Raw genomic sequence first — 23,578 nt, forward strand, 5'->3', positions numbered from 1 at the left:
AAGCATAAATATTTTTCTTCATTCACTGATGCAGGCATGTACACTAATGGCAGATATTAAACTTTGACTTGAGAGCGTAATAATAGCACCTCATAGTGCTATAATCGACAAAAAAAAAACACCCTGTTCCACTTGCAATGATTTATGTATATTGATACACTATTTGTCCTCCATGAAGCATACTCTAGAAAAGCAAAGCACACCCATCATATGTGATAATCATTCAACACAACAGAAGTTCAAACGTGAGAATAGAGGGGGTGTGCTTTATACACGGTCATAGGGGCCCTTCAGCCAAGATAAAGTTTTGTTGTGCTTGACCTGGGGATCCCAGCCTTGTTATTGAGCAATATGCCCTGCTTTTTTCAATGAGGGCCCACCCCTCATGCTCTGCTTGTGTTTTATCTCCCCTTTCACAAAAAAAGAGGCCCCGCAAACAGCCACCTTCACACCCCTCTTAGCAGCTCCACTGAATGAGCTCAAGCACTTCTCCATTCATACATGGAAATATACTACACACAAAAAAATCAGGGTGATGGTAAGTGTGCAGGCCTTTCTCCTCACTGTGAAGAATCAGGGGGTGGGGGGTGGGGGGGCACTGGGTGATGTACTGAGATCTTCATATAAAAGAGGAAAACGCGCAGCTCCTAATCAGTGATTGGTCTCAGAAAGTTTATAGGTTTTTCCAAAAAGACGACTGAGGAGTTAAACATTTGACAATAGGCCTGAAAAACTCCAGCAGCTTGGAACCTTTATGAAAGTGCCAAATATGAATCACTGCAGTGCGGATGCCAGACGCGCCTTTCCTGTGTTGCTAAGAGAGCCCCTTGAACTGGAACGGGGGGGGTTCGGATGGCTGTACAGTGCTGTACGGCACAGTAGACATGACTTGATGCTCCTATTCCTGTACTGCAGCATGGGTGGTCTGCGTTTGATTTTATACTGCCACCTATTAGCACCATGAGCTGGTGATTTATGTAGCTTCAGCTTCATCAGCACTGTCAGCCACTGGTGAATTACGGGTATGCTGCCAAAGTTCTGCTGCACCTCCTACTTTGGGGCTAAAGTAAACCACCCCTGAGAGCTGAAAGGAAGAAAAAAAAAACACTGTTTAAGAGAAAAATAGAATGTAGATAAATAACAAACCATGCAGACCACTGAGGCCTCCTCCATGGAGAACGTCCAGCCTAAACATCTGGCTGGCTGCATATAAGGAAGAGACTGTGTTTGGGTTAAAGCTAGGAGAGAAAGGGGGAATTCATGGTTGAAACAGCCAACTAACAGGTCAGCTACTTGGGCTGCATAAGATTTTTAGGGCGAGAGTTACCAGGAAAAGGCTGTGTGAAAAGACATATCAGGAAATGCTCTTATATGTGTATAAGCATCTCACTTGATGCAAGGCTAATTTGCACGAGTTAAAAAGAGGCGAATTAGGGGAAAATGTGTTGAAAATTAGTCGAGTGAGTCTGGAGATATTTTGCATCAGGTTTTGCAGTCCAAAGTAATGGAAACTGCGGGTAAAACCTCTTATTTGCTGCTTGATGAAGAAAAAGGTGTTATTCCCCGTGGGCAGAGCAGAGTAATGGGTTTTGGTTGGCTGTAATGAGGTTGCTAAATTCACGTTGGACCAGTGCTCTGAGCCAATTTCAACAAACACAGGAATGAAAAGAAGGTGGACTGTGCATGTGGGTAATTTACAGTATTCTTTACCATGAGGAGCATATTAGCAGGAAAAAAAAAAATCCATCTGCTAATGTGCTGAAGGTGCTGCCGTTAAGATTCAAATTCTGATTTGTGGTAAAGACGCTGGGGCTTTAACGTGTCAGGGGCTAATTGCTTTTACCGCAGTTGCAACTCAAGAATGTCAAACTTTATTAAACACCTGTTAAAAAAATAATTGTCCGGCTGAGTTTGCAGGAAAGATCAGGCAGATCTGAAGGAAATAAGACATAGGGTAGTGGTATAGATCAGTGATTCCCAATCATTGTGGTCCTATAGATGTACAATATATTGGCAAAGTGCACAACGAAGTGATTCACAGAGATGGGCAAACATGCCTGTGACCTTTACTTAATTTATTATCACAATAAGTCGCTACAAACTGCAATGGGCTGCACAACATCCCCCAGTCTCACACACCTGACATAACTCTAATTCCTTAAAGCCAGTGCATGTTGTAAGAGCAGACTGCATTAAATCTACTTTAATTGTGAGCACTGCATATTACAACTATTCAATTCAATTCAATTCAATTCAAAGAAAATCTCCCTTTTAACAGGAAGAAACCTCCAGCAGAACCAGGCTCAGGGAGGGGCAGTCATCTGCTGCAACGGGTTGGGGCTGAGGGGACTACAGAGGTGTTAGATTATTTAAACTTTTAGCTAAAAGCTATGGATGAGCAGTTAAAATTATTACCTAAAATCTATTAATAAACACTTAAATAGCAAGTAATAAATATAAATAAGGCACATAGATTCTCTAAAACAGCAGTCTGTTGACTGAGCTGTTAAATCAAGTATAATATTATTTAATTTTGTTTTTCATGCCTAATCTTTAATGTATTATTGTGCTGTTTAACACTGACCCTGCTACTGCTGCTTAGTTTGTCTTGACATGCAGCTGTCTTGTGTTTGCACATCCTCCAGACCTACATCACAGATATTCAGAGTGAACTGTTGCTTTTGGCTGCATGTAGGGTGTGACTGGTGCCAAAGGCCTCTCCTTGGTGTAAAGTGGTTTCCTTAATTTATGCTGGGTCAGAAACAGAGGTCATACTTTTGAGATGAGAAAAAAAAGCCTTCTATGGTCACACGCTAGCTTTCCAGCTGCCAGAAAGTGTGATCAAACAGTTCCCAATTAGAACCATATAATTTGGTAACATTATGATATTAAAGCTGGCAGCTTGGTTTTCCCAAGCAAAACTAACTTCATGAGCGGCTGACCATAATTTTGGGTTCTGTTGCATTTATGCAGAGGGGTTATGGTGCAGCAGAAGATTGTGTGCATGACTGTGTGTGTGTGTGTGTGTGTGTGTGTGTGTGTGTGTGTGTGTGTGTGTGTGTGTGTGTGTGGCGGGGTTGATAGGAGTTGCTCCAGAGACAGAGAAGTATTCTGGAGAAGAAAACGGTTGGTAAGCATTCAAATATGCATTCGTTTGGCCCAGAAACAACATGTCTTGAGGATGAAAGGGCAGAGAGTAGGTAGGAACATGAGTGCGGGGGAGGCTTTCTGGCTTTTGATTGTCACTTTTAAGAGTGGGAGGGGGAGCAGGAGGGGAGGGGATGGAGTACAGGGGAAAAAAAAAAAACCTTTGACATGCATCATACAGACTGACTATACAACTGCTTTCAGTTGTCATGGTGACAAGGAAGAATAAACATAAACACAAGGAAGACAACTTGGTACTGTTTTAAAAAAAAAAATAAAGCCAGATGGGATGATGAGAAGTTTCAGTATAAATTACATGATTTGGCATTTTCTTTCTAGCTCTTCGATAAGAAAATTGATACCGCAATTATGCTTCCATGTAAAGTGCTACATTAGAGCATGGGGTTTAATCTTCGCCTAACTTATCTTAGCTTAGAATGCAGACTGGAAACATATTGTCCAAAGATGGCAAAATGTGCCTTGTAGCTCACTAATGAATTTGTTGCTATTTTAAAAGAGCAGCATTTTCAAAACCTCTATCATTTGTAATAGTCTGTATATAAAAGATGTACATAGCCATCTTGATGTCCCCAGTTTTTCTGGACTCCTTGATTTGAATTGCCAGCAGAAGGATGGCTCTTCTGATTGAATAAAGAATTCCTTGGGGTCTGTGAAATCTATGGGTGAAACGGCCCTCAGCTACCTTTTTTAATTTCATCAGTAAACACAGAGTTTATGGTCAATTCAATTCAGTTCAATTCAGTTTTATTTATATAGCACCAAATCACAACAACAGACGTCTCAAGGCGCTTTATAGTGTAAGGTAAAGACCCTACAATGATACAGAGAAAACCGAAACAATCAGATGAGCAAGCACTTGGCAACAGTGGGAAGGAAAAACTCCCTTTGAACAGGAAGAAACCTCCAGCAGAGCCAGGCTCGGGGAGGGGCAGTCATCTGCTGCAACCAATTGGGGGTGAGGGGAGGGAGATGAGACAACAGACAAGCTGTGAAAGAGAGCCAGAGTATAATCATAACTATTGTGATGTTTATTTAGAAAATTACGGCTCTCATTTGTGTCCGTGCAATATAACACGGCTTTAGAGCTGGTCTACACTTGTGATTAACAATTCCTTGTTGGTGTCAGATCCACGCTGCGCTCATGACGTCTGATTACAACAACCTAAGATGATGATGGGCCAGCCTCAGGTTTGCGTTTCAAAAAGGGGACTTTACAGTCGAATGGGCGACGGCAGAGTGGCCACAGTGTTGCTCTAGTGTTAGTGGACAGAACTGAGGATGTGTGTGTGTATGTGTGTGAACATAGAGGCCTATGAAGGTTGTTGAGGCCAGCTTAACTCTGATTGTGTCACAATCTGTTATGCAGAACCAAGTTTGAGCATCAGTGCAATTTCATATTTCATTATGATTTTGACATTATTTTGTATCCCGTTTTTAAATGTGCTTTTAATAATTAATTTGAGAAATGTAGCCATTTTGAAACGGTATAGTCACAAAATACTTCAGGAAACCAAAAACACAAAGCATTACAATCATGATTTATAGTTTATTCTAAGACACTCCTTTTAAGGTTTTCATAGAACGACTTTATTATCTATGGAAAGAGCAGCAGTGAGACCTTTTAAGTACGTGAATCAATAGCTTACAATGCATGCGTGGCATGAGAAAGAAAAGTTTGCTCAGTTCAGTGAAGCATTGTGACCCTTCATGGCCAGGTCATCAGTGAAGCATACAGGAAGGATCCAAGAGGGAGCGAGGATTCACAGGCAGGCTGAGAGTCAACAGCCGAGCTGCATCCCCAGAGATTTCTGACTGTCTCGCTCTGTCTGTTGACACTCTTCTACTCCATTGACTTTTTCATTAACCCCTTATCAAAATGTTTTTCCCTCCCACACTCCACCGACAAAAGCCCCATTCCCTTTCAACCCCCCCCCCCCCCCCCCCCCCCCAAGATCCTGGTTCAGCTGTTCCCCCTTGTGGTCAGATTTGATAGGAGGGTGTCTTTTCACTAATGTATTTTTTTTTTTTTTTCTTGTCATCTGATTTCTTTGTTCTATTTGATTATACTTCTTCTATCTCACCTTAGAGAATACTGAAAATTCATGATTGTTGTGTCATGGCCAAGTAAGTGCACACAGAGGACACTTAAATATATTTTTTATGCATTTGCATTTAGAGAAAATATATAGAAAAGACATTTAAACACTGTATGAAATAAAGCTCTACACAAGAAACATAACCTGTGAACATATTTTATTTGGTGCTGAAAATCTAAATTAACCAAAATAACTTATGGCTTCGCTCATATTTTAATTACCTTCATCTTGTAGAGCAGCCAAATTAAATGTTTTAATTGGCCTGTATTCAGAGTTTGGTCACCACTTCTGCAAGTCTGAGACCATCTTTCACTCTAATGTTAGTGCCATGAAAATGTCTGTATGACTTAAGTACCCCCCCCCCCCCCCCCCCCCCGCTAAAACAGGCAACAGTTATGGTCATATGGCAGAAAAGAAGGCAAACGCTTAGCCTGTTAAGTACCTCATAAATACTGAGACCAAGTGAACGAATAAATGCAACAGTTGAAAGTATTTTAGACTTTATGTAGTTTTTGGTGACAGTTTTCCCCTCCACAAATACTCCTTTGGGATTGATGTAAGCTAGGTCACTTTCCTCAGCTGCACAAAGATCTGTGTCAATTTTGTCTCTTCCAGCTGTGTAATTTAAACACAGATATGGCACCCACTAGTGGTTGGAATAATAACGCATCTAAAATTATATTGGGGGCAATACAGATTCTAAAGACAATCAAAATGCAGTGAAAATGCAAAAGTGACACATTTGTTTAATCTCCTCGGTATGTTTTAGCCAAATAGTTATGGGGAACATTTCCCAGTGTTTAAATGAAACTCTGCAGACAGCAAAGTAACTGGTCTAAGTTCAGTAAGCATGTAATGAGCATCAAGTGTGCACCTGCTGATTTCCATCTTAAAGTATGATGTATTTGTGGAGGATCGTGATAAAGATCCACTTTTAACACATGGATACACCCCCCACAACCACCACCACCACCACCTTTCAGACTCCCCACTTCCACTCCTGCCTTCAACTATATAATTTCAACTTTGACCTAAATATATAGATTCCTAAATTTTCAAGCCAAGTTGTGACTTAGAAAAGTCTAAAATAAAAACATTTTTATTTTAGACTTTTTTTAATCTCACTTCTTTATAGCACCAATTAAATAATGTTGATTTTGTCAAAACTTAATATTCTACTGATGTAACAGTATTCATAATTTTAATGCACACATTTAATAAACAACCGTTGCAGACTCAGTTGCAAAACCATTATTAAGAAGACAAACTTCTGAAGGTGCAGCTTATCATAGGTTATGAAAAGCAGGGCACAGCCATCAAGAATAGATTGTTTAATTATCAAAATTGTAACTAAAGTACAATTCCCTGAAGAAATAATGAGTGACACAAACTGACAGTTGAGGTACAAGCCTTTTCGGTCTTCTGAGTTTGTTACATTTAGAAAAGCTGCTGTGGTGCAGTTCGTCCATTTACAGCAGTGCTCTGAAAAGCTGTTAAGAGACATCCGCACGTTACAGTCCTACTAGCAGGATTTCATCTACGATCACACTAATGATGTGATTTAAACAACCAAAAAACAGTGATGCAAAAGGAAGATACAAGAAAATGCAATTGTTGTAATGTAAAAATGATTTGAGAGGAGCAAAGACAAAACATGAAGGCAGTTCTATCCCATCAAAAACATATTTCAACCTTTTGTTACTCAAGTAACCGTTTTCTTTTTTTGATTTCTCAGAATTCCTCTTCAGCGTTCCGACTCCTGGACGTCTTCAGCTGTTTCAGACGCTCGATGCACTCCTCCACAGAGCGCTCGCCGTGGACTTTGTTGTCTCGGGTGCGTACATTCACTGTGTTACTCGTCTTCTCCTTCTCTCCCACCACTTTCCAAACAAGGAAACAAGAGAGAAAAAAATCAATATGTAGATGGACAGTGAGAAAAGGAGAAGGACAGGAACAGACAGGAGTGAAAGAAATGCGTGTTGCCGCTGACCCAGGATGAAGTTGTACTGCGCCAACTGTGCATTTCTGATCTTTTTGTTGAGGGTGCAGCCGGGGTCGAGATCCACATCAGACATGAAGCCGCTGTTGTGGAATTCCTGCTTGACCTGCCGCATTAAGAGAGAAACAACAAACAGTTAAAACAGTGCATTCAAAAATGTTGAACAGTCACACTTTCGATCCATTTTTAGTCGGAACAGAATAAAGATTATATTACAGAAATCATCACCGTCACAGGTTATTGAGTGACCATGGACCTGCTCTCTTTACCAGTTACATGAATATTAGGACTAGACTCATACAAATGGACCTTCTCTACGAATAAGTTCAGCACCAAAGATATCAAATCAAAGTGTCCCAAACTCATTTGTAAACAAATATAAAATACAAATTGAATTTTATTTTTATAGTTCTGTTAGTTGTGGTAACACTGTACTTGACACTGGTAGGGAAAAAAAAAAAAAAAAAAAAAAAAATCAGATGTGTTTGGAGGAGAAATCGCAGCCAAACAATTAAACTGTAACCAAAACTATGAACCAACTGATTAAATTCAAACCCACGTTACTGCTTATTGTGTGGCTATCTGAGCACTTGATCAGAACCTGCATGACTCGGTTCAGAAATTTAAATCATATTCCAAACTTTCAAGCTGGGACAACAAACTCGACTGGATTTTGTCAGAGCATACTATAAAGACACAATACCACTTAAATGCTGCATTACTGAATGAGCACTAGATTTCAGCACAAGTAAAAGCTTTAAAATCAGTGTAGTCTTGATTTAAAGTTCTCAACAGCTTCGGGTGTTGTTTGGTAAATGAACTGGTTCTTATATCGCTTTTGTGCACGAGCACTCAAAGCGCATTTACGGCATGTCTCATCCACCCCGTCACACACACACACACTTTCTACATCTAAGTGCTTTCTAACATTCACATAATCACACTCCGATGAACACATCGGGAGCACCTCAGGATTCAGTGTGTTGCACAAGGATACTTTGGCATGCAGACTGGAGCGGCTAGGGATCGAACCACGAATCTTCCGATTAGCAGGTGACCTGCCTGAGCAAAATGTCCTTGAAATGTGAATATGTACTGAAGTAGCTGAGGTCAGTTCTTACTTTCTCAGCATACTCCTCACAGGTTGGTCCCACAGGTACGACCATCACTTGACGCGGAGAGAGCCACAGAGGCCTGAAACGGAGGAGGACATACCTGCATTTAGCTGTTATTAAAAAAGAAACAGGCCGGAGAGCTGCCAGTCCACCAGAAACCCTTCCAACCCCCCCCCCCAAGCAGAGGTACTTCTATTTCTATCCTATTAATTGAGAAATTGTGAAAATTAAAAGGGAACAACAATATAACATAAAATATCAAGGTCAACAGTCTGCCCCTACTTCACAAATCAATCATTTACAAACCATTTGCCCCCATAGTTTTCAGTGAGAATAGCAATCATCCTCTCTACTGATCCCAGGATGGCTCTGTGGATGATTACAGGTCTCTTCTTGTCATCACCATCTTGGCTACAAAATATGAAGAAAAAGAAAAAAATAAAATTACAGAAAGTTACACAAAGAGAAGAATTCAAAATAAAAACAGGACCTTAAAAAAAAAAAAATCCCCCACTCTACAAGCCATTGTGAGCAAATGCAGTCATGCATGGAGCTCCCGACAGATTGATTTTTTTTTTGTTAATGTTTGTTTTAAGCCAGGTGAAAACAGCAAGCTACTGGGACCTAAACAAAGCAATCAACAGAAAAGGATGGAGGCCTTCCCTCACAGCCTCTAAATTAACAAACAGGTGAGGATAACACACGTTATTAAATGATTAGAGTACAAAACCACAAAGTGGTTTTTTGTCTAGTTCTCATATCTATATTGTGATGTCACCCCCCCCACCCCCCACCCCCCACCCCAGACAGAAACCCCCCCAAAAAACACCCAACTCTAACTGCCACCTAATGTCATTCAAACAGCATATGAAGTGATGCAACAGCAGTGACAAAGTGAGCAATTAAAGATCGTTGCAATATATACTATAATATGGCCTTGAGGATGAGATATGTAAAAACAGGAGACTCTTATCTAGTTGGCAAAGTTTCCCTAAGATACCATTAATGGAAAAGAGTCCTCATCACTGTATAAGCGAAGTATGATCATACTGTACACATGAAATTTGGTAATATGTGAAACTGACAGTTGTCAGTCTCAGACTGACACTGCCGTCCTCACAGAGCTCTGAATTTTCTGCCACGTTTGAGCTCATCATCTGTGACAGCTGTTGGCTGTTCATTCCAGCTGTCCAGACAATGAGAGAAGCTTTAGAGGTGTTTTCAGAGTGAGGCAAGGTGAAAGTACTTCTATTTTGTTATTGCTAGAAATATAATTTACTGTTAGAAAAAGACTGGGGCCAGCGACGCTCCCAGACCTTCTCTTACAGTGTTTACAATAAATAAACAGATAATTGCTACAGTGGTGCTTTTCTTTTGTTGGTCTTGCACATATAAGCTTCTGTTTTATCATATAGAAACTACAGTTAAAAAAAAAAAAAAAGTCTTCTGTCTTAAATGTATATAAAGAAAAAACAAACACATGAACTGTCTCTAAGACAGGATGTTTTATTTATGTATACGCCATTAGCCCATCCCCATTTGGTTACTGGAGATCACACAGCTTATTTCGAGCCAGTCATTTTCTGCATTCTCATTGACACTTTGGCTTATCCCATGTGCCACAACATTATTATCTCCAAAATATGAAACTTGCAGTTACCTGACAAACGAGAGATTAAAGCGGATCGGTAGCTGGAAATCGAGCTGAATTGTGGCGCACTGATGGTATCGACCAATGGCATCCTTGATCTGAATGTCGATCTGCAGACAAAAGGCTCGTGATGAGCAGCGACCCTCCCGCTGTTTCAGAGTTTAATGACATCATTAGTTCAGTGCACAGCTCACCTTGGGTCCGTAGAAAGCTCCGTCTCCTGGGTTTAGTACCCATTTCTCTCCAAACTCATTCAAGCTGTTCTCCAGTTGCTGTAAACAAACAATGAATGCTTTGTTATATCAGTATATCAATATCAGCGGCTGACAAACCTGCAGGTAAACAGAGGTGTTAAGCAAGGCTCTTCCTTTAGGCCTGACCTTTTCTTCGTCGGGAACAAATCACTGAACTGAGAAATGTTAAAGTCTCAATAATATTTTACAGTTGCTTGTGGGAATTAACGAGCTGAGGGAAATATGCAGCCAGTTCTCTTCCAAACACTTTGCCAAGTTATTCACTTTTGTGTGTGTATAATTTTCCACCTTTGTGCGTGCACACATTAATCATAAAAAGTCAGCGCTGAATTTAAAAAGTGCTTTCCTCAGATGACAGGTTAAGTAAGACAGCTGTTCAACTTACAGGCTGATATTTTTATGGCTTTTATTTCTATTCTAAGAACTGTGACTAACTGTTAATTAGAAAAAGATAGAGGCAGACCATAATTAACATGTGCAGTCACTAAGATACAGCACATTTCATCTCTCATACTGTAGCATTTAAATTATGTTTGTAGTGTTCTTCTTACCAGAAAACTACAGTCTTTAAAACTTTAATAGTAACTGTAACCAATCAATTTATTGATAATGAAATAAGATGCTAAAAATAACTTCCATCAGTAATGCTTTTCTCCAAGCGGACAAAGGATATGCTTGAAAATTAAATTAAAAATGGAAGCACTGAGGACTGAATGATGACAGCACCGACTGTAAAAAGGGAGCAGAAAGGAAAATGAACTCTTTCAGGTTTATATAATACCCATAAATTGAAAAACAGAAGGGCAGATAGCGCCAGTAATAAAGAGTAAGTATGCTTCTCTCTCCTTTTACCCTGCTATTATGTTGTATCCATTCAAGAATGAGTGCAGCTACAGTTCCTGGTGATTTATCAGTGCCTGAGACCAAAAATCAAAACACTCTTTCTAGTGGTTCGTAGGTGAAGAACATTTGAACAGTTTCTATTATAAAAAAAAAAAAACAGAAGATGCATCTTGAGCCTCCACCAAGTAGCCTGCCAACACCGCCAAAAAACAAAACAATTATGATAAAAATCAATGAAGTGGGGACAACAAGATACAAAAAAATGTAACAGCTTATTCTACAAGATGAGTGTTTCCAACAGAGTAAAAAACACTTAGAGGAAAACATATTTGTGGCAAAAACAGAGTGCGGCAATGTGCAGATGAAATTGTTAACTATTGAAACAGCATAGCTCTACAATCAGAGGAGATTAAAGGTTGTGTGAAAGTTACTTTACATCAGCCAACAAAGACTTTTCATCCATTCAAAGCCAGCCTGTGAAGGCTTGCCAGACAAACACTTCTTGTGCCTTCCACAGACTAATGCTGCAGAAAAAACAAAACAATGCAGTGTATATGTGGCATTCAGTAACTGTCATTTAACAGTGGTTCTACAGATTCACTTCAAGGTGTCCCAGCAGAGACGCTTGACGTTGTTCACAAAATGCTTCAATGCCGTTACCCAAAACACCAAGCAATAAAGCCAACTTATGACTCAGTCCAACTCAATCTTATTTGTTTATGCTTGTTTAAAAGACAAGGTGAGCAAATTAGAGCTGAAGTACAGATGTAAAATACAGAACTTCTAAATTTGATTTGACAGCAAAATCAGACACTTAAAGTAACAATATGTTTATGGTTTCTAAGGGTATAAAACAAGCATTTTTTTCCCCTTCAGAAGTGACTGCAAGTCTACAGGGAAAAAAAAAAAAAACTCATTAAAATATAAATGTTCTCTGCGGCTGCAAATCTCACTCCTCCATTCGCCGTCTGTGGAGTGGCTCTGGAATTTCCATCTTGACAATACCTCATATCAGAATCTTAATGTTCCAGTGAGACTTTGACTGAGCAGTGTTCTTATTTTCTATACGTAGAGAAGCAAAAGGACTTCTGATTACCTTTTCTGCTTGGTTCCAGACCTCTGGCTCTCCCAGGAACTTCTCTGGTCTCGTGGAAAGGTTGAGTTTGAAAGTGAAGCCAAACACATTATAAACAGTCCGAAGGAAGTCCAGGCATCCCTTGATCTCCTCCTCAATCTGTGGTCAATGATAAAAAATGCAGGTGTTTGCATCAACCATCTGGACATGGCTGCAAGTTTTAACTTCTGCTGCTGATTTCATGTTTGTGTTAGGATGAAGCCAAATGATGTCCCCAAATTTTATTTGATAAAATGCTCAATTTCTGTTTAAAAGCAAAATCATCATAATTTAATTAAAAAAAAAAAATTGAGTAAGCGCTTTGGAGGTAAAGGACATAAAACATAACTAAAAAGAAAATTGCTTTTCTTTTCCCTAGATGTAAGCCATGTACTGAAGTCACTGATTATCAATTTAATGCCAAATGCTTTTAATATAAGGGGCATAGCCACAGTCTGCTTTACAGGAGTGTAAATAATGAACAAAAAAAACAAAAACAAGCACCACTTCCTAGCTGCTGCAATGAAAGAAAAATTGAACGTGAAATAATTTGTGTAATCAAAATAATTAAATATCCAATTCAGTGCCTTCACGGGTAAAGAGAAAATTAATCAGTGGGATCATGACTGCTGCAATAAGACTCATGAACTGAAAAATTAAACATTTTTTGGTCTTTACAAATCTTGTCTGTGTACATCAGTTATAGTAGTGCTGAGCTTTGGAAATGTAGTAAAAAGTAGGAAGTTTCTTTCAGAAAGTATTTCAATATCAAATGTAATTTGAAATATGACAGTGGTACGAATGGTATCCTTTTCTAAAAATAATGAAATAGCTTTGCTTTTCACTCCTGTAACAGGTTTTAGAGGAGGGAACAAAAGCTGATGCAGCAGAATCAGGGGTTTGGTATTCTTTACACTACGTTATTTTTCTCTTACATTTATTTTTTTCTGTAGTCTTCAGTCTCATCTTACACTATAAGCAATGTCACTCAACCAATTCCACTTCACAGTCACAAATGGCTTTAAAGTAGATCGATCAAGAGCAACCAATCAGAAAAAAAATGTGGCTTAAGGAAGCTAAAACAAGCTTGTTCTCCAGAGAGTGGGTAAACTGAGTGCCTGCATTAAGGCCCAGTATTGGGTTAATAATCATTATATGAACTAACTAGCAGAGCACTTTAAATGAAACATGTTTCTCCCACATAGCTAGTGGTAAATGCCAAGACTGTAAAAAGGATTTTAAGTGCATAACAGTTCTTACTGGTCCCATCAGGCTCATACGAGTCCAAAATGTATGTGTCGGTGCACACCTCACCTGGTCCATGGAGCAGAAGATGTGAGCATCATCCTGCTGGAAGCGGCGGACACGGGTGAGGCCAGTCAGCGCTCCTGACAGCTCGTTCCTGTGCAGGACGCCGAAGTCGGCCATGCGAATAGGCAGCTCTCTCCAGGAGCGAGGCCGGTGATCAAACATCAGACTGGTGCCAAAACACACAGTATGTATAAAATACACACAAAAACCACAACATCCAACTTCTACCTGCAGTAATCACAATACCTGAAAATTGCACTACTGCTTTATTACTACTGTGAGAGCCTGAATGCAACATTTGATTTAACTATTCAACACTCAGAAGATCAATTCTGATTACAGTGAGATTTTCTGAGGGGACATCTTTGTGGACAGCCAAAAGATTTGAACAGTAAAAAAGGTGCAGTATGGTTCTTTACATGGTAATGCAGCAGCAAGCGTCCTAGGCTACGCAACAACTGAAAACACTGCAAGAGCGTCAGCGGAAACACTGAGCTGAACTGGGACACATTTTCTTTTGTTACAGCGGTCACAGTTCATTTAATGGTAAAGACATGTTACACACTGGTAAGGCATAAACAGCACTTCCTCCAACAAACAGCCATTTCTGATTACAGGTATTAAATTCACAGGCAACACTTGATACACTGTAACAAAAAGAATGTGTTTCTTTACTCATTTGTTTGTTGTTGCCTGTTAAAACAAACAAAAAAAACCAAACAAACTACTGATTATGAGGAAAAAAAAAAAAAGAGGCCTCACCAGTGTCCAGGGCAGTTCATGGGCTTCAGAGCGAAGATCTCCTTCTCAACCTCGAAGGAGAACATGTTCTCGCTGTAGTGCTGCCAATGCCCAGAGGTGTGCCAGAGCTTGCTGTTGAAGACATTTGGAGACACAACCTCCTGGAAGCCCCTCTTCCTGTACTCACTCTGGCAAAGACATGACAGTCTTTTCTTACAAACACAAAAAGCTCAGCTTCGTAATTCTGTGTACCCATCACAACTACAAATAACTGGCTGAAGTGGTTTCTGTCAACACCTGGGGACTCTCTAATAAGGAATATATGCATAAATAAAATGGTAAACAACTCCGGGAGCAAGTGCTGAGACGTGTTCAAACTGCTGCATATTTACATTCTTCTGTTTGTTCATATATTATGAAGAGTTTGGAGACAAAAATGAAATAAGAAGGTATTCATTTCTGTACTGTTTTAACTCACCTCGGGTTGATCAGTTTGTTCAATTTAGAGAGGTAATAGAGACGATACTATAAAATACTCCAATTTATTTTAAATCCTGATATCTGCTACAATATCTGGTTGTTTGAGATGTTTTGTCTGTACATGCAGAGCCGTTTCTTTACAAAACAAATCTCATTACTTCCAATCTGCTCAGTCAGAAATCTATTTAAGTGAAATTGCTTCCAATGTGTTTTCTATTATGACAGCACTGACTGAAAATCCAGGAAAATAAATGCTTTGAAAAAGATTGATTTTTTTGCAGGTCTGTATAATAGAGCAGGTGCAATAAAGCCTTCCTTTGATGCTGTCAGTTTTTCAATATATTCTAAATAAATGTTGGATAATAATAAGCTCTTTTGAGAGTCATAAGTGAATTTGTGCGTCAAAAAGGTAAACATCACATTGAGCAATGTTTTTCTATTACCTGGTCAAAATGCTTATTGAATAAGCACAAATTGGATGTGTCAACTTCCATTTGTAGCATTAGTGTTGTGGAAAGAAAACATGAATTATTTTCTTATTCATCTGCCCTTTGCTTAAGACTGGATTATTATCAAAACATTACCAATCCTATTCTCTTTCTCGGCATTAAAGTATATTTCTTGTAAGCATTATAAAGCGACAACTTCAGGTCTTCCTGCACATTTAAACTGTCTGCCTTTTTTCCACACATCTCCAAGCTTAGTAGGAGATCATCGTAATTATCCACAATGGGTCCAACACCTCCAACTTACTCTCATGAACTCGATCAGGTTGTTGTAGATGAACGCTCCCTTAGGCAGGAAGAAGCAGCTCCCTGGGCTCAGTTCATGGAAGAAGAACAGGTCCTGCTCCTGAATTTAAAAATAAAATAATGTTTGTTAGTGAGACAAAAAAATGTAAAAAGGGCCATCACTCAAGTCAAACTGGTTTCAATTTGGTAAACAGCTCATGACAAACTTCAGCTCTAAACAGGGTTTGTCTAGGAATGGGCTATAACAATGAAGGAATGGCAACAACACACCCTACACTCTTTTCAATAAACACCAAAGTGTGACGTGAAGTACTTAAAAGCTGCCTCATGGATATTTTTCAGTCATGCTATAATCAGTATTGTTTTCTACTGACATGTAAATCAACAGTGCATTTAAGTGAACAGCTTACTAATTAATTTGCTAAGTGATACTTTATGAAGCATAAACAAAAGCTTGTCTTGTTGTATGATGCTTATTTTGTATTAATTAACATAACAATGATGGTGCCAGTGCAATATGTTTTCACACTCTTCAGAAACTGGTTTAAATATCTGTTTTCTGTACATTTCAAATTTCTTTCAAGCGCAAACCAGCAAATACCAAGATCCTGAAAATAACCTTCCTTTCTAACACTGTAACCTCTAACAGACCGCTTTAAAATCTTTTACTAGCTCACATCTCATTTACATTTCAATTCTTACCCGGCCTAGTTTACGGTGATCTCTGTTCTTGGCCTCCTCCTGAAACTTCTCCCAGTCTTTGAGCATTTTGGGGTCAGGAAAGGAGATTCCATAGATCCTCTGGAGGGTTTCCATGTCCGCCTTTCCCTCCCAGTACGTAGAAGAATTCTAGCACACCACAAAGGGAGTATGTTAGCTTTCATCATTCTTTTGGGTCCATCAAATCCCTTGGGAATAAAACAAAGGGTAACTCTGCTCTAAAAATAGGGACAAATGTGCTTACTGCCAGACATTCAGGGCACAAACTCCAGTAGTTTAAATATTTCTCATATCCACATTTGCAGTAGCTGCAAGTTTGTTCAATATATTCCAGAGGTGATAACAAAAAGACTAACCTTGTGTATCTTGAGTGCCTTGATTTTTCCAGTGTGTCTCACATGGGGTCCCCGGCATAAGTCAATTAAGGGACCACATCTGAAATGGAGAATGTTATAAGTTTACCTCACTCACCTGTTTTGTTGAATATTTGCAAGAAATACTGAGTAGGATAATCAGCAGGGTACACCCTGTACAGGTCGGCAGCCTGTCGCAGGGCCAACACAGAGAGACAGACAACATCCACACCTACGGGCAATTTAGAGTTTCCGATGAACCTAACACCAGTAAGTGCATGTCTTTGGACTGCGGGAGGAAACCGAAGTACCCGGAGAAAACCCACGCAGACACGGGGAGAACATGCAAACTCCACAGAGAGAGGGAGAGGGAGGGGCCTGGGCCAAGGCGGAATTGAACCCAGGCCTTCCAGATGGTATTCTAACTGTGAGGCAGCAGTGCTAACCACCACACTGATAAAGTGCATATATGGCAATAAAAGGAGAATAAATCACCACAATAAGTACTTAAAGATACATAAAAACGATTCCATTCACTGACCCACCTGTAGACCGTGGTGGTGGGAGTGGTGACTTTCTCATTCAGGATGCGGCACTTAAACTTGTTGTACTGTAAAGAAGAAAAGATGGGTTCTTTAAATCATTCAGTTTTAGTTTTGTTCTATATTCATGTGTTGCTGTTTAAATTACCTTGAACATATCCAAGAGAGTTTCCTTCTTTATCTCCAGCCTCTCAAACGGCTGCTTCTCCTTGATGATTTTCTTGCATAAATTCTCCAGACAGGGGAAGTCATTGCTCGATACACCTCTGTCCAAAACATCAAGAAATCACACTAGGAACTGCACACTGAACACTTTCTCACTTAAAAACCTGCATTAATATGCAAACTGTCTCCACTGCTAAATATAGTCTGCCACACTTTCCAAAGGGCAGCACTGATGTGACCAGATATTTAACCATGAGAACAGACTTTTTGTCCATCAGAATAATTCTTAAGACTTCGTGATACCGTTAACCTCATCCGAGGATAGGCAGCTACTTTAAAGTGCTCGGCTTTAGGGCTTACGCAATGTCAGAATATCCTTGTAAAAAAGAAAACAGTCTCCAGGAATGCCATTAGCATAAAATGACTTCATTAAGGAGGTTGTAGAATTAATTAGACAGCACTGCTCAAGCTCTCCTGCAGCCTAAAGCAGAGAAACGTGGATCTGGAAAGGTCAAGTGAAGAAGTTGTTTATGAGAAAAACTTGTGGAAATTTCTGAAGTTGACTCAATCCCACTTAAGTTGTTTCGTGTCCTTTAATTTGAATAGACTTGCTCTTCCATATTCGGATAGATGCAGAAAGATTTTTTTTTCTTCCCAGTCCCCACCCAAAGACCCAGCTAGAAAGCATTAGTGTAGTTACAATCTGCCGGTTTTGTGTTTGCTTCTGGTCTTAAGACAGTAAACCAGATTGACAGCTGCTAAGCCCTGAAGCACACACCCAAAAATATCACTGAATGCTAACTAACACCACTAATTATATAGACAAAATCTGAACCCAAAAGCCATCCAACTTACTCATTGTTTTCTAGGAACATGTCATAGTAGAAGCCACTCTCAATGGGGGGGCCGTAGCAGAGGCAACCCCCATACACCTTTTCCATTGCTTCACCCATGATGTGAGCACTGGAGTGCCAGTAAACCTAATGAATATAAAGAAGTTTTGGCAAATAAGGAAAACAGCAGTATTCAAACTGTGTTACTAAGACTGTATCATTTTAAGGGGAAATTGCAAGGTTACATCACTGAACAGATTTTTTGTTAAAGGTTAAGAACATTCATACTGCTAAACCAGAGTGACTCATTTTTTTACAAATGCTGATAATATAAAAAGATATTAAGTTATGTTACAAAATCAGCTTAAAAAGGGAACTAGCTACACTCCTAATTAAATTCACCCCTTCACTGAACTGTAAGAAAAAGCAAAGGAGGGGGCAGGATCAATGAATATTACAAGCTGATACACTCAAAGAACTGAGGTTTTAACTGTATACTTTGAAAACAAAAGCATGTATTTAAAAAACAAAAACAATGTTGCAAGTATATCAACATGGCTTTTAAAAAGTGAAAGTGAAGGGTAACTGAAGCTTTGATGTTCAAAAGAGGATGACACTGTGTACAGATGTTGAAAATGAAATTACAATACTGTGCTTCCAAATATTATTTAGTGAGGAAAAATCCAAAAATCAGACTTACAGCTTGAGCTTCTTCATCTTCAAACTTGAGCAACTCAAGGCTGCAGTCATCTTCTAAAGGTCTGTCCAGGTCCCACACACTGTTGTTCACCTTGGCAATCACTGTGTTGTCAGCAAGGCCTTGACTGAACCATAAGACACGAATATTCCACATCACAATAATGTTCAGATACAGAAATAAAATGGTGAAAAAAAATTTTTTTTTTTTTTTTTTTAGCACATTACAATTTTTTTTAATTTCCTCACACTGAACAGGGAGTCTGGGAATAACCCTGCCATACACTTGTAATTACAGAATTCCTGCTCTACTTTTTGAGCCACAGCCAACAAGCGAATGAAAATAGCTTAGTTTATCGTTAGTTTAGTTTATCATTTGTTTTGTCAAACAAAAATGCTGAAACATATAGTTTAATAATGTTTCCTTTATATCAAATCAAAAAACACTATGAACAAAAGTACCGGGCCACCTACAGAAGCTGTTTGACCATGGAAATCCATACCATGAAGCTCCTGGTGCACAGTTTTTGTGCTGATCTCTGAGTGTTTGTGACTTTTATGCACCTCAATGCGCTCTGACCCCACTCTGTAACTTTAGATGGTCTGCCACTTAGTAACTGAGCTGCTGTGATACCTAAACACTTCCACTTTGCAATAAAAAACCTTACAGTTCATAGTGGAATATCTAGGAGGTTAGAAATTTCATGATCAATCTTGTTGCAATAGTACCACACTCAAATTGAGTGTGCTCTTTAGAATGACCCATTTTTTTCACAAATCTTTGTAAAGGCAGAGTGCCTGGCTTGGTCCTTCGTATTATACACTTGTGGCAATGAGACTTAAAACACACGAATGCAAAGATTAAGAGGCATGCATCAATACCTTTGTAGAGAATAACTAAATTAAGTATTTTATAAGACCTTCCAATGATCAAATTAGTGTGTATGTCATTGCAACATTATGCAAAGTGAAACTAAAAGACTTAAGTTTTACTATGTGTAGATTTCACTGGGTGGTTTCACTATGACAGGAAAGTTGGTCTACTGCCAGTAAATGCTGACATTTATTTGCCCCACAGAGAACCTAAATATTTAGTTTTCCCATTGAGAACTGATCATATGCTGGCATCTTTCTAATGATGTTACCTTTACTCAAAAATGTGAGCGTTGCAAAGTAATTTGAAACTCTAAAAATGATTACAGAAACTACAAAAAAGCTCATCCGTGGAAATTAAATTTCTGTAGCACCCAAATGGACTCCACAAAAGCAACATGTAACATTACCATAGGAAGAATTTCCAGCTACCACATATTTACACTGACCTAATGCCACAGGCCAACTGATATGGTGTGGTCTTCCAGGACTCGGCCTCGACAACCTTTCCATCAGGCAGGGTCACCTTGATAGGTTTGCTATCCTTTGCAGCCCTTTCTGCCATCAGAGCATCATGCTCTGCTTTTAGCTTTGTGTACAAAGTAAGACGATCCTCAATGTACTGAGGGGGTGGTGACAGCTGAGAAAAAAAAAGAAAGAAAAAGTGAAAGTAAATAAGCAAGCCTTGAGAGCACAACAATCTGACTAATAAGGGTTTACAGGTGTCGGTTATTTTTATCTATTCACTTTCATTTTATTTAGATATGTAATAATCATCTAGGCAGCTTGTTCAGTGGATTTAGATCAAATGTTTTGGCCATATTAATATCTAATCAAAAACTAATCATGAAGCCAATGGATGGTTGCTTAGAAATGTAGGCACAAGATGACACAGATCTACATACTGTAAGTGCACACCATGATGCAAGTTCTTGAAAAACAAGATCTAATAATAGCATAACTAATTTTTTCCCCAAACAGTTTAACAGCTCACCTCAGCCCTGCCTCCAGAGTCCCCAGCAGTATTTTTAGCCTTCTTCTTTCCAGCATCTTTACCACTTTCACTTCCTCCCTGTACACATATCAAACCATGAGATTAGTGAACTTTCATCACAAAGAAACCAAAACCATGTTTGGTGTGAGGTCTCATGGACACAGCTTCAATGCCGATGTAAAAAGGTACACGCCTACCTAATTCTCATTTAACAACAGTAACAAAGGGAAATAACAGACTAAAACACAATAAAAATATACACAAATTTGTTACTTCAAAGATAGTTTGCTTATAGCTGCTTTAGCATATTTAGTAACATCAGAATGTAACCACAGCTTGCACAAAATGTTGTGCTAAAACGATCTATTTAATGCACTTGGGTGTGCCGATTTCGAAAGAAACCCAAGCGAGTCATTCAATACCTTAAGCTGGTCTGACGTGTGTGATCCTAGCAATAGGAAAAGAAATATTAAAGGGTCGGAATTTTAAATTTAGTTCCGCTTCGTGTACTTCTAATGCCTTGCTACGTTAGCCAAACCAACTTAGCCAAACAGGTTCAACTAAACGCAACGTGGCACAGTTCACGCCATAGACATGAAACACTGAAACTTTTGCCCGTTATTTGGAGATGAACAATTTTAGGTAAAGCAGACACAAAACTCTTCATAAAATCCGGCCGAAAAGTTCTTACTAGATTACATGCGGCTAAATGACAGCATGGAGCCAACAGGCTAGGCTAGCTGTAAACCGACTCAAAGCACTTAAACATAGACAAAAACATCACCTTCTTGTCTTCGTCCACTTGTAATTCGCTCATTTTCTCCACGACAGTCTGTTCAGCCATAACAAGTTTGAGGCTACCCGACTCTGATCTGAGCGGTAAAGTCTGAGGTATATGTACTGTCAGCGGTGCAAGGTGCCGGTAAGGGCTGATGACGTTTCCCGGATATTCTGATGCAACATTGCAAGCGGTGCTTCCTGCAACGGGAGGGTGGTGTCCTGTAACTTATTTAATTTCTCATCACTGTATGCTTAAAATCCCCCCTGGCATGTTCTGTTTTTTGTTTCTTTGTTTGTTTTTATTATGTTATGTTAATGCTTTGAGAGTGATTAATAAAGATGTAAAAAAAAAAAAAACGGGAGGGTGGTGTAACCCGTGATATTAATTTCAAAGTTTGAATCCATACATATAAAAACCTCTAATGCTAAACCTCATGTTATTGATTTTATTAAAGAGTTTGAACCATATATCAAGAGATCAATTTACATTTATTTAAAGACAGGGTGACATTGTCATTTGTTCTTAGCCTGAACAAAAGTAGAGTTGGTTTCTCTTTCCACAAACCCTGGTTCAAGGAAAGTACACCAAGGTATCACAAAATACTCTCCGTGGAGTCACATATATGAACACACACAAATACACAAGTTGTAATGAATACTATTATTAATACACTTTCACATTTCATTTACTGACTGATTGTAGTTTTTCCTAAAAACGCTCTATCTATCTATCTATCTATCTATCTATCTATCTATCTATCTATCTATCTATCTATCTATCTATCTATCTATCTATCTATCTATCTATCTATCTATCTATCTATCTATCTATCTATCTATCTATCTATCTATCTATCTATCTATCTATCTAGAGAGAATGAACAGAGTTAGGGCTATTGCAGTTTTATCGCTCGTGTGTTCATTACAATAAAGTTTAAAGACGGGATAATGTATTTTGTCATTGTCATGAACTCACTTGTCTTTTCTAAAGTAAAACAGGGTGGAATCCTTTTTGCACATAACGCCTGATTCAGGGTATTTATTCTTGGTTATGTTTGTACATTAGTGTATTGTACATATACACAGAAGCATCACAAAATACTTTTCCATAGAGTAAAATTTATGAACACAAAACTTTTTAATGTGACCTTTCAAATTGTTGCAGTTGAAATCCATCTTGGCTTTTCTGTGGTGTGCTATATATATAACACTTTCAGATTTCATTTATTGATTTACTGTTATTGTTATTTCCTTATTTGTGCCCCAAGGCCATCACACTACCAGGGATAAAATTATGATTATTAAAGATATTTTATTTTGGCAGACCCCTCTCACCCTGGTCAGCACCTGCTCAACCTGATGCCATCAGGGAAGAGACTCGGGTCCCACAACGGCAGGACAACCAGGCTGAGGAACAGTTTTTACCCTTGGGCCATCAGACACAGTACACTGCTCAGTGTTTGACCACTCACAGACCATTGTTTATTGTAAATATCTGGCATATTTATTTATCTATTTCCCTCAACCCTGTGCTATATTTAGTACATCCAATATAATATCTGGTACATACTCTTCTCTGTGCAATATCTGGCATTCTGTACAATATTTGGTATATTTGATATTTATACTCTTGCTCTTTGTAGTATTTACATACTGGTCTTACAGGGTTTTTTAGTCTTCTTGTTTTGGTTTATAAAGAAAAGGCACTGAATTGTGGCAGCTGCTACATTTTTCTCATACTCCATGTTTGATGACAATAAAAGCTGTCTATTCTATTCTATGAATTTTGTTCATCTAATGTATAAAATAAATTCATAAAGTCCAAAAATAGTGAGAGCAGCCTAAAAGCCCAGAACTGTTTCAAGACATGATTTCAGTTTGCTGGGCAAACCCTAATATTGGCCCTAATTACTGGATTAAGCAGTACCTCAGCAAAACAGTCCAGGAGACTTCTGTGTAGGCAGCAATAATAGATTCCTCAGAAAATATAGCTGTTGGCTCAATGTTGGCTCTTAGTGGAGACCTGGGAAATAAGCAGGTGAATTTCAGTGATATCTTGATTCTGGTTCCTTGCTTGTTTTGTATTGCTCCTGCCCAA

General features: G+C 38.9%; 1 protein-coding gene across 1 annotated transcript; it reads right to left on the reverse strand.

Moving 5' to 3' along the window:
- Positions 1 to 6,580: 6,580 nt before the first annotated feature.
- tars1 (threonyl-tRNA synthetase 1) lies at positions 6,581 to 21,648 on the reverse strand. The gene is made up of 19 exons (XM_030738011.1): positions 21,485 to 21,648; positions 20,701 to 20,778; positions 20,156 to 20,346; positions 18,838 to 18,961; positions 18,160 to 18,284; positions 17,288 to 17,405; positions 17,143 to 17,207; positions 16,601 to 16,679; positions 16,227 to 16,373; positions 15,526 to 15,624; positions 14,314 to 14,480; positions 13,555 to 13,717; positions 12,223 to 12,360; positions 10,224 to 10,301; positions 10,039 to 10,139; positions 8,685 to 8,789; positions 8,385 to 8,457; positions 7,255 to 7,369; positions 6,581 to 7,144 (listed from the first exon to the last, which is right to left on the reverse strand). Exons 1-19 carry the CDS (start codon positions 21,542 to 21,544, stop codon positions 6,996 to 6,998), a joined length of 2,175 nt encoding a protein of 724 aa, XP_030593871.1. The 5' UTR covers positions 21,545 to 21,648; the 3' UTR covers positions 6,581 to 6,995.
- Between the last annotated feature and the right edge of the window lie 1,930 nt (positions 21,649 to 23,578).

This window comes from Archocentrus centrarchus, chromosome 9, assembly GCF_007364275.1.
Source record: "Archocentrus centrarchus isolate MPI-CPG fArcCen1 chromosome 9, fArcCen1, whole genome shotgun sequence".
Classification (NCBI taxonomy): domain Eukaryota; kingdom Metazoa; phylum Chordata; class Actinopteri; order Cichliformes; family Cichlidae; genus Archocentrus; species Archocentrus centrarchus.

What these genes read in the sequence shown, in the direction of transcription:
- tars1 (XM_030738011.1), bottom strand. Translation starts at nt 21,544, where the DNA reads ATGGCTGAACAGACTGTCGTGGAGAAAATGAGCGAATTACAAGTGGAC. An exon ending in CTCTCTTGGATATGTTCAAG is followed by an intron (nt 17,208 to 17,287) that starts GTAATTTAAACA and finishes TCTTCTTTACAG; the next exon opens with TACAACAAGTTTAAGTGCCG. An exon ending in ACCTGATCGAGTTCATGAGA is followed by an intron (nt 14,481 to 15,525) that starts GTAAGTTGGAGG and finishes TGTCTTTGCCAG; the next exon opens with AGTGAGTACAGGAAGAGGGG.